The sequence below is a fragment of the Polyodon spathula genome, chromosome 33 (assembly GCF_017654505.1).
Source record: "Polyodon spathula isolate WHYD16114869_AA chromosome 33, ASM1765450v1, whole genome shotgun sequence".
Classification (NCBI taxonomy): domain Eukaryota; kingdom Metazoa; phylum Chordata; class Actinopteri; order Acipenseriformes; family Polyodontidae; genus Polyodon; species Polyodon spathula.
The window spans coordinates 1,475,836-1,488,149 of NC_054566.1; the positions used below are offsets into that span (position 1 = coordinate 1,475,836).

At 41.4% G+C, this 12,314-nt stretch overlaps 1 protein-coding gene across 12 annotated transcripts in view; it reads left to right on the forward strand.

Annotated features, from left to right (window-relative positions):
- Positions 1–3,340: 3,340 nt before the first annotated feature.
- LOC121303525 (dynamin-1) overlaps positions 3,341–12,314 on the forward strand; it is an 83,857-nt gene continuing 74,883 nt past the window's right edge. For all 12 annotated transcript variants that reach the window (XM_041234279.1, XM_041234273.1, XM_041234277.1 and 9 more), the window contains exon 1: positions 3,341–3,751. In XM_041234279.1, the coding sequence (XP_041090213.1) occupies positions 3,591–3,751 (161 nt within the window). In that variant the 5' untranslated portion in view covers positions 3,341–3,590. The remainder of the gene's footprint in view (positions 3,752–12,314) is intronic.

The following is a 12,314-nucleotide window of genomic DNA, read 5'->3' on the forward strand; positions in this document are numbered from 1 at the left end:
AACAAAAAGAAAGCAATTAAGGTTGCAAAAATGTAAATAATCAGATTGTTTAAGACCTATGTTTTTCTTTTTAGTTTTGTATTATTTTTTGTTGTCAATCCAGTTTGTTTGTTTTGTCTATATTTTATGTTACATGTATTGTAAGGGAAACGGGTCACGCCGTTAGTTAGCACGGGAAGGGGGAGTGAATAAGTGTGTAAATGCATGCTGCTGCTGTCCGGGGAGGCACTGGCTGAGCCCATGCTTTATCTCTCCCAGTTTGTGGCAGGAAAAAGGGGGGCTGCAGAGCATGGGCTTGATTGATTGAGCTGGATAGCAAATGAGGAGAGGGTATATAAGGGGGTTCATGAGCCTGTGGGAAGAGCCAGTTAGAGAGACCAGCAAGAGTCTGTAGCGAAAGCAAGAGAGTGAGATCATAAAGGTTTATTATTTTTGGTGACGTGATTTCTGGCCCCGAACAGGAATTCTCTGTTGGTATCACAATAAACCTTGAATTCAAGAATTCACCACTGCCTCCCTGCTTTGGCCAAAAAAAAGTTACATTGGTGTACAGAAGCGGGATTATGGAGAACAAAGAGCCAAGATGGCTTGGATCTGGAGATCTGCCACGCACGCAGAGGATCAGTGCGTCATCAGCATCGATAGTGACAGTGAAGACAGAGCTGCACCGGAAATGTCACATTGGGGCAGAGTGGGACAGAGAACAGGGCACTAAACATGTCAAGGAGGACGTGACATCACCACGGGGCACAAGAGCGACAACAGCTGCAGGATCAACACCTCCACCTATGACGGTAAGGCCAACTGGCAAATGTTCCTAATTCATTTTGAATTGATGGCAAAAATAGAAGGATGGACAGATAAGGAAAAAGCCTTAGGCATTGTCACCAGCCTTACCATACCTCCTGTTTAATGATGTAGCTCACTGTGAACTCTATGAAAGCATGTTGACTAAGATGGGCTCTGCGCAATGACGGGATGCAGGGGGCAGGCCGAAGTATGGTAAAAGCAGGCCACTATGACGGGACATGGGATTACATGTCACACAATGCAACAAAGCCACACACCAAATGGTTTCCTTTTCCTGTATTTGCAATGGTGTTTTTTCCAGCAATTCGAACAAATTTAAAAAGCAAGAAGTCGTTTTCTTGTTGTATCCAGCAGCTGTGTTTGTTCCCTGAAGTTGGAATGTTGAGAGTATTGTTGTGTTGGTAGAGATTCAGTCCGATTGTTTACACATTGATGTTTTCGTGTAGCTTTTCCTATAAAGAGACAGCTTTCTTAAGATGTTTTAATTTTGAGATTCTTTTCTTTTAGAGAGTCAGCAATAGAGAGACTGTTTTCCCATGACTGCAAGTATTTAAATTAACTCAGAAAATGGGTAGCACAGTCATCGAACCACAGAAGAGTTCTCATTAGCATATTACTCATATTTAGTTCAATGATTGATTCTTTTAATTGCAAGCAGGATTACATCATAACTTCACTCTCATCTTCATTCAGACAAAGTGTCGTAAATCTTAGAAAATGCATTCAGTAACTTTTAAATCTTTTCCACCTCTGGGGTGCACCGTTTTTTTTTGTTTTTTTTTTGCAGTAGAAGGGGCCGTGACCCCAAATACCGACAGCGGTAAATGGGGTAGCACGCAGTGATTACCAACAATGGTATGTGTTTTTTTTTTCACAGCCTCAAATGCACTCGCAGGTGCTGAAAATAACAGATCAAAACCAGAAGGCGAAAGCAAAAAGGAAAATAAAACACAGCAACTAAACTACTAACAAAAGATGCTGCTCCTTGCAGTGTCTCGCAGCCTCCACTCTCTGGCACTTGTCAGGTTTCAGAGACACTTTGCTGGTCCCTCACTAACACTCATGGGATTGCCCAGACTTTCCCCCGCTAAACTAATAATGTGCCACTAGAGGTACGTAGAAACCAAGACACTGATTCTGTGCAGCGGCTGTATTCTTCCACCGGGCTTGCTTGCCCCTCTCTCTCTCTTCCAGACACTGACGTCCTGTTATGATTTGAAATCCAGGTTTCCAAACAGAGCTCCCACTATGGTTTCTCCTAGAAAGGGCAAGAGCGAGGGAACAGCAAAGCGTCACTTTTATTGGTCGAGCGACCCTCCCAAGAGCCGCCCCTCGACCACTCGGAGAGAGAGAGAGAGAGAGAGAGAGAGAGAGAGACGACATACCCTCACCACCCTCTTTCTGTCATTGCCACGATTGACAGGCATATCGCACAGGGCCCCCCCCCCCCCCCCCCCCCCCAAGCAGGATCATGTATGCGTCAGATAGCCAGCACAGACCTCCCCCTGCTACACTGCTAATGAAGGATAGATCCATTCATTAACTATTGTAGCACATTTCACGTCATTCCTGTAAATGGAAAAATCCCATCTCATTTTGTTTTTTACCTTGTATCATTTTGTACTGTCCATACTTTTACAATGCTATGCATTGAGTATGTTTTAGCATACAGTACTTGTTCTGATTGTTTTTGATTTCAGGACTCTGGACAGAGCCTAAAGACATGATACAGCACACAAATGCCATTTCAATTTCCTTATTACATTCCCTTTGCTGTTTTATGCTGTTTACAATCTGAGTGGATCTGGGATTTATTGCACCCATATTGAGATATTATAATTCTATTTCTCTAAATCTGCTTTTACCTGCTTTTACCTGCTTTGAGGGGCTTTGACCTAGTCTAGAGCAACAGAACCCAGAACCACGCGGAATTGCACACACATGAAATTGTGCAAGAAATTGAAAAGAAATTAAAATGACACTGGAAGCTAATGACTCTTTGAATATGTGTAAGATTTCGTTCAGCTCACTACCACATGCATTTTAACCTAAAGAAATTGTGTGTCAGTGACATGTAAACTCGATATGAGTGTTTCAGTGATTAAAAACAATCCACTAACATATTACAATGTCACTTCGGAATACTGGCGTAAATTTGTACCCTTGTGTCTCTTATAACACTGAAGTGCCCACGGGGAAGCCACATGACACATTTCAAGGTGTTTAAATTAAACTTTGTTATAACACGGCTCATGCTACAGCATATGATTAAAATGTAATATACTGCCATCACAGCTAAAACATTCAAAACTGTATTACGGTTAATACAGATTAATAACTATAAATAATTTATAAACGCCTGCATTTACTTATTGCAAGGGTAGTTTTCGTCAACAGACCTTATTTTGACGGAAGACTCCACCTAAAACTACAACTCCCAGAATGCTTTAAAGACTTAGGTGCATGCGTACTACTTGGACACCTCCTGGTGGCCAATGGCTTGGCTGCGCATTCACATCCATATCTGACAAGTACAGAGATCATCCCAATCCTAGGGAGACAGCAGAACCGTAGTGGAGTGGGAGGCAAGAAGCTGCATTTTACCGTGAGAGGATACTGTCAAAATATAATCAATGAAGGTGCTCACCAAAATCAAATAATCGTCGGCGCAAATAATTATAACAACCAGAGAAAAACATAGAACATAAGAAAGGCGTTTTGCAAGGGGTTTTCCCGTTAGTTTCACCACACACTGACAAAGAATAGGCTATTTTGCAAAGATGGGTAACCGAGGTATGGAAGATCTAATTCCCCTGGTAAATAAACTCCAGGATGCCTTTTCTGCAATCGGACAAAACGCCAATCTGGATCTCCCCCAGATTGCGGTGGTTGGGGGTCAAAGTGCTGGCAAAAGCTCCGTTCTGGAGAACTTCGTTGGGAAGTAAGTCATTGTTCTTATATATTTCAGTAACATTTTCACAAAGCAACAACCTTGTATCGTTTTTTCTAAATTGCGAATAATCATTAAAAAATAGCATTTTCAATTGATTAATAATAGAGGAAACAGCATTAACGTTATGGACTAATCTTGTTTTTGTCATAGGAATTATGATCATAAAAACACTTTATAGTGTTATAGACCAATAGAATTCGTGCTGAGATTAGTGCATAAACAATGTATCTTTACATTGGCATCTCCATTTTTGTAAATAATGTGGAGAATTAAATCACAAATATGTAAGTGTTTTCTGTTTGTGATTTTTATGTTATATGAAACTATATCTGACATTGGAATTATTTAGCTAGAAATTGCTATGCTTTATTGAGGGTTTATTTATTTATTTGTTTTTTAATACATTACCTTGCAATTGATTCAGAATCTGACTGTGCTGTAAGAGAATTCTGTTAGGATCTAAATGTATTCTCTTAGAATGACACTGGGTTATATAGCTTTGCAAATGGGAGCACGTAAGCGCCAATGGTGATTACCCGTATCTTTGATATCCTGTATTTTATGTGCTATACCGCCACCAAACAAAACAAATCCTTGTTTGTCCCCGATCCAATACAATCACAGGGGTACCATTTTCCATCTCAGGTACCCCCGAAACACGCACAGATAAAAGGACAAACCCCGAAGGGTAAACCGGATCATTTGGAATTGTGTACGTGGGCAGGTGGTCGAAACAATAATGGTCGAAATTAAGTCAACATGGTGTGTTTATATATGTTTGTCTTAAAATTGCACTGCACATTGTATTGATGCTATTCAGCATTTCTGTATGTCTTTATATAAAATGTCTATACGGCTCCTCAAATGCAATTACGCAGAAAAATAAACGTATGCAGAATTGGTTATGAAAAAAAGACGAGTAAAAAACATGAAGCAAGGTTTGTTTTTTCTTAACCTCGGATATCTGTATTAAGCATCACTTGTTATTGACATCGCCTCTGCTGTATACACTGCTATAACCTATTTAATGTATAGCTGCCATTTTGTTATATAATAGCAGACAGCTATTGAATTCCTTGTCCAGCTCTGACCTTCAGTGAATGGCAAGATGCGTAACAATTATCGTCGCGCTCTTGTTTAAAACGCGAATTGAAACGATTGTGTTCGTACATTTTCAGCAGCTGATTGCGGCAAACTGGCTGTGTTTGTTATTGGTATTATAACCGTAATGCCTCTGCATTCAGGGCTCCGTAACCTTGAATATCAGAGAGAGGGATGTTCCTGGCACTGTCACAGTGGACGTACCTTGCCGCAGCATCACGGAGTGTGTTGCTGTCTGCCAGAGTCACACAGGGGAGCTGTGTTTATGAGGCAGGAGCAGGAGAGCTCTCTAGTCCGTTAGCGAGAAAGGACAAAAAATACCTTTTTAAATGTTGCTCATAATTGTACACAAACGTGTGTTTATGTTTTGAATAAATATATCTTCGCTTAAACATGTAGCACTGAGTACCATATTGTGTTGCCTTTAATGGCATGTTATTGGTTTAGTGGTGTTTCTGTGCATTCTGTATGGTACTAAGGAATAGTGATACATTGCCAAATATACACCATACTATAACATAGCTATAAATCATTATTACCTAGTTATATACTGTTATATAAATACACAATCATAGCAGTGTCAAAAGAGATAGGGCCACTATGGCATTAGAGTCCTTTTGAAACTGAGAGCCTGCTGTATCCCCTCTCTCATCGTCTTATACAACACGCTGAGAGCCTGCTGTATCCCCTCTCTCATCGTCTTATACAACACGCTGAGAGCCTGCTGTATCCCCTCTCTCATCGTCTTATACAACACGCTGAGAGCCTGCTGTATCCCCTCTCTCATCGTCTTATACAACACGCTGAGAGCCTGCTGTATCCCCTCTCTCATCGTCTTATACAACACGCTGAGAGCCTGCTGTAACCCCTCTCTCATCGTCTTATACAACACACTGAGAGCCTGCTGTATCCCCTCTCTCATCGTCTTATACAACACACTGAGAGCCTGCTGTAACCCCTCTCTCATCGTCTTATACAACACACTGAGAGCCTGCTGTAACCCCTCTCTCATCGTCTTATACAACACACTGAGAGCCTGCTGTATCCCCTCTCTCATCGTCTTATACAACACACTGAGAGCCTGCTGTAATCCCCTCTCTCATCGTCTTATACAACACACTGAGAGCCTGCTGTATCCCCTCTCTCATCGTCTTATACAACACACTGAGAGCCTGCTGTATCCCCTCTCTCATCGTCTTATACAACACACTGAGAGCCTGCTGTATCCCCTCTCTCATCGTCTTATACAACACACTGAGAGCCTGCTGTAACCCCTCTCTCATTCTCTTATACAACACACTGAGAGCCTGCTGTAACCCCTCTCTCATCGTCTTATACAACACACTGAGAGCCTGCTGTAACCCCTCTCTCATCGTCTTATACAACACACTGAGAGCCTGCTGTATCCCCTCTCTCATCGTCTTATACAACACACTGAGAGCCTGCTGTAACCCCTCTCTCATCGTCTTATACAACACACTGAGAGCCTGCTGTAACCCCTCTCTCATCGTCTTATACAACACACTGAGAGCCTGCTGTATCCCCTCTCTCATCGTCTTATACAACACACTGAGAGCCTGCTGTATCCCCTCTCTCATCGTCTTATACAACACACTGAGAGCCTGCTGTATCCCCTCTCTCATCGTCTTATACAACACACTGAGAGCCTGCTGTAACCCCTCTCTCATCGTCTTATACAACACACTGAGAGCCTGCTGTATCCCCTCTCTCATCGTCTTATACAACACACTGAGAGCCTGCTGTAACCCCTCTCTCATCGTCTTATACAACACACTGAGAGCCTGCTGTAACCCCTCTCTCATCGTCTTATACAACACACTGAGAGCCTGCTGTAACCCCTCTCTCATCGTCTTATACAACACACTGAGAGCCTGCTGTATCCCCTCTCTCATCGTCTTATACAACACACTGAGAGCCTGCTGTATCCCCTCTCTCATCGTCTTATACAACACGCTGAGAGCCTGCTGTATCCCCTCTCTCATCGTCTTATACAACACACTGAGAGCCTGCTGTAACCCCTCTCTCATCGTCTTATGCAACACACTGAGAGCCTGCTGTAACCCCTTATTGGCACTGTAGTTAAACAGCATCGAGGAAGTGAATGTTTTCCTTAGTTAAGAACCATCAACCAAACACTGAAATGTTTTGAGAAAACATAAAAGGGTTCACCTGAGAGTGTTTTTTTGCTGTTGAAACAACAGACTGTGCTGTTGAGACACAGACACAGCTGCTTGTTACAGACAGGGGCACAGCCTGTTAGTAAACTGCAGTATCCAGGCTTTCACTATGCCACTCGAGCCTTTATGTACAATTTAACGTTAACCTTTCCAAAAAACTCAGTCACTGGCAACACAAAAGTTACGTAAAACATTTCTAAGATCGATAGAATCAGTCAGGTGTTTCTGAATATGGAGGAAGAGGAGGTGGTTTAAACGCTGTGCAGTTATATATTATATTTATATAGCGCTTTTCATACAAAAGTATCACAAAGCACTGTACGGTACATAACAGAAAAAAAGAACAAACCACAATACATTTGAATAGCATGTCACACATACAGCTGCCACAGTCAGACCATTTAAATAAGATTATACACATAATACAAAAGCAGCAATTTTAAACTTACATTAAAACCCTTAAAACCCACTAAGATAAGAAAGCAATTTTATAAAAGTGCTTTTTTAGTCTTGTCTTTTGTTGACCCTAGGAATAACCAGCAGCCCTGCATCTTTTGAAAAAAGGGTTAAGTAGTTTACATTTGGTATAGGAATACTATTTTGATGATATTTTCCACAGAGACTTATAAAGTAAGAACCATCTGAAATGGAAAAAATCATTTTAAAAAGGACGGGGTCCACGAGTGGCTGACATGGTAAAGTCATGCAATCAGATCATGTAATCAGAGTCATGCAATCAGTCATGCAATCAGTCATGCAATCAGGTGAGCACAGGTTTGCCACCCGGCTGTGCGAAGTCGTCGGTCTTCGCTGGGGATTCTGGAGGGAGCGTCACATTGGCTCTGGTGCTCCCGTGGGTAGGGAAGCAAAAACGTCAGGGACTGTTTCTCCTCGTCGCACTACAGCGGACTCTGCTGGCCAGGCATCTAGTAAGTTCAGACTGACACCTACAGGGCTGACCTTTGTCCTCCAGAGGCCAGTAGCTCGCTGACATCCGCTCTCGAGTTCCTGGGTGTAAAAGATGAAACTGACCTGGTCGTGGGATTGCATACAACCTCAGTAATTCATAATAACTGTTAATGAAGTAAGTTACTTGGTTACAGTGTGTGTTGATTCCCTATCAAGTACGAAATATAATCATTACTCATTTAACCCTTTTAGGACCGGGATCATGCTAACACGGTCAAACTGAAGTGAGCTTCTAGGACCACGATCGTGTAAACAAACAAAAAAAAACCCTTCGTTTTGATGATTTACAGGGCCACAGTACTTTGCAGTACAGGCTTGAAAGTTCACTTCCTGACATTTTTTTTTTTCGTGTGACGTCACTGAGAGGGGCACTTAGTGTTGAAAGGGCGGAGACAGTTTACAGCACCCAGTCAGGAACAAAAGCAGAAACAAAACATCAGAGGAACTTGTTTACAGTTAATAAAAGGGGAACAGATTCAGTTTTTTAAGCCTGTCTGCATATGACATGCCTTTTAAACATGGAGTAATTCTGGTCGCTCTTCTTTGCACTCTTTCTAGGCAGCAATATCTTTTTTGTATCGAGGTGACCAAAACCGAACACAGTATTCAAGATGAGGTCTTACTAATGCATTGTACAGTCTTAACATTACTTCCCTTGATTTAAATTCAACACTTTTCACTATATATCCAATGATCTTGGTGGCCTTTTTTATAGCTTCCCCACATTGTCTAGATGAAGACATTTCTGAGTCAACATAAACTATTGATAAACATAAAAGGTTCCCATCTATGAAACTTTTTCATAGATTCCTTCTTCAATTTCAGTATCTCCCATCTTTATAATGCACGTTTTTATCGCCTGCGTGCAGTACCTTACACTTTTCTCTATTAAATGTCATTTGCCATGTGTCTGCCCAGTTCTGAATGCTGTCTAGATCATTTTGAATGACCTTTGCTGCTGCTGCGGTGTTTGCCACTCCTCCTGTTTTTGTGTCTTCTGCAAATTGAACAAGTTTGCTTACTATACCAGAATCTAAGTCATTAATGTAAATTAGGAATAGCAGAGGACCTAATACTGATCCCTGTGGTTCTCCACTGGTTACCTCGCTCCATTTTTAGGTTTCTCCTCTAATCAGTACTTTGTTTTCTACACGTTAACCACTATCTAATCCATCTCCATGCATTTCCTTGGATCCCTACTGCGTTTGGTTTGAGAATTAATCTTTTATGCAGGACTTTGTCAAAAGCTTTCTGGAAATCTAAATAAACCATGTCATATGCTTTGCAGTTAAACATTGCCGATGTTGCATCCTCAAAAAAGTCAAGCAGGTTAGTTAGACACGATCTCCCTTTCCTAAAACCATGCTGACTGTCTCCCAGGATACTGTTACCATAAAGGTAATTTTCCATTTTGGATCTTATCCCAGGAGATTTATTTAAACTCCGAGGAACTCTGACAACATCCTGCAATATGAGAGATAAACATTTAACTGTTTGAAGCATAAGAAAAGATCAGAAAACAAATTCAAATACCAAATTAGCAATCAATTGAAACTCATTATCGAACAAGTATCAGTTAGGAAGAAATGTTTTTAGTGATAAACAACTCAAAGTGTGAATTGGTAAGATAATAATCCACAGTTTCTCCTGCCTAACAGCACTCGAAAACAGTGAATTCAACAACTATCAATTCAACATTGTTTATCATCCTTTACATAATTAATTACTTTAGGGCAGTATTTACCACTACAAGGTGATGACAATATTATTTTCCCATCTGCATTTTATAGTGCTGCAGTAAGCTATTGAAAGAGAAAAAAATCAATATGGCACACAAGTAATCCAAGACCATTGTTACAGTAGCCTTGGTATTGTTACAGCTCACCTCAAAAGAATCGGCAGTGATTGATTTAGATTGTGTTTTTTTTTTGTTGTGATGACCTTTTTACAGTGAAAATGAAGCCCTGAATCAGCTGTTTCCATGACAACAGGCCTGTTGAACAGGATGCAAAGACAGTACGGCAATCAGACCCCCTTCCGTTCTTATTCTCTCAAAGCTCCACTCTGGTAGTTGATCACTTGAACAGCTTCTAGAACCAGGAAAGTAAATCAGTGATAGAAAGAGAAGGGGGGGGGGGGGGCTGTACTCTTGATAGAATGAAGGAAGCCAAGTGTTGTCAAGCAGCGTATTATTGCACTGATACAGTAAAATTCCTAGAAGCTGCTTGATGAGAGTCTGGGATCAATAAGCTACTAACAACCAAATGAGCAAGATGGGCCGAATGGCCTCCTCCAGTTTGTAAACGTTCTTATCTGTGCAGGTTGTAATACTCTTAGCTGTTGAGATTGCTCCTGCTGTTCTTTCCATTTTATAATACAGGTATATGTTCAACAGCAGGTAAGATAGTTTGTGTAAATCCACTCATTTACATGAGATTAGAGCCAACATTCAAATAAAAACTGACAAGCTTTGCACAAATGAACCCAGGTTTTTAGCACATTTAGTCCATATACACCCTACCACCACTCTCACTCTCCCAAATCTTTTTATTTCCCCTCTCCCCCTCTCCACAACGTGGTTCACTTCATTGCAGACAGTAAGCACACATACTACATGGTGTTAAGCAGATATGATGAATGCAGGGCAAAAAGAGATCTTTTAAAAAGGAATTATCTCTGCACTGATAATTACTGCCGTGCTGAATGATGAAGAGGATTCAGACTGTGCTGAATATCTCCAAGTCAATTATTATCTGCGAGGTGGTGGTTTTATTCCTGGGAATGAAAGCTTGGCTCACACATGCTTTTGTTGAGCTGTATGAAATCAACCCAATTGTCAGTCAGTTTATTGGAGTTAAACATCAGTATCTGTGGCTGGGCACATGCCTAAGAGAATGTCTCAAACATCGTACAACAGTGTAGGTGGAATAAGTGAATCAGTTATTACATTGTGTGTAGACTCTCATTGTATAAGAGATGTCAGCTCATGCAGTTTGGGCGAGAGGACTACAAAGGGAAGCTGAGTGGTTCTGGCTGCTCAAACTGTGCAAGATAGCACAAGAAGCAAGGGATCGGCATTATCTGTGACAGCAGCTCTTCACCCTACACATTGCGCCCTGTTACATACACAGACTCACCTTGCTACCTTTTATACAGTCCCTCCCTTAACTCCCCAAACCACTTCCTGTCACTTCCCCGAACTTACCAGCTTCCTCTATTTAAAAAGCCTCCTAACCATTTGTTCAAATCAAAAGGGTTATTCAAATTAAGAACAAACAGAAGGGGGTTATTGACTTAATCCTTGTTGAGGTCTACTGTTGTTGTTCTAGGAATTTGGAGGGCTTTCAAAGAAAGAAATAGTAAAAAGTAAAACAGGCTGATTCCTTAACATTTCCTTTGCAATTGAATTGAATTCCAAGTTCCTGTTGTTCTAGCAGAACCTCTGAAGTCATTCTTCCAGAAGGAAGGCAATGTGCAGTGTGTCCGGCAAGCACAATTCAAAACTACAGAAAAGCAGCAAAGCAGAAAGCTTTATTTATTCAATTCACTTAATAGTTATTAATAAAAAAAATACTAAATTATATATAACTAAAACATTGGAAAGACTTCATTATTGTTTCTTGTATGGGCTGATCTTTGAATGGAGTGAGGTTGTAATAGTAAAGCAGCTGAAATGCAGTGCAATGTAGTGTAACATTAGGTTACTTACTGTAACCCTGGCTCCCTAAAAGTTAAGACCACCACCCACATATTTATGGGATATGCCTGCCTCTATATATCAGAGCTACCTTCCTGGGCCACAATCCAGTGCGAAAGATGCTGCTTCGAGAGGGCCTGTCCTAGAGTCTGTATACCATGACAGACAAAGAGCTGGTCAGGTGCAGAGCTCTTGTCCTATCCACATAACACCTCAATGCCTGCACCGGGCAGAGGAAGTTCAATCTCCTATCCTCCAGACTCCAGTTCCACAGACTGGTTCATGTGGAGGGCTGTGATCACCTTAGGAAGGTAAGCAGGATTTGGACGTAGTGACACCCTGCTGCCATCGTCCCAAATACGCATACAGGAGCTGTGCACTGACAGCACCTGCAGCTCACTGACCCTCTTTTGGAGGTGATAGCCAAGAGGAAGGCTGTCTTCATAGATAGATAGTTCAACTCTATGGAGTGTATGGGCTCAAGTGAGAGCCTCCAGTACAATATCAAGGGGGAGAACAACCGTTTTGGATGGAATAATAGCCAAGCAACCTTGAGAAAATGGGTTGCCAAGAAATGCACACCCTG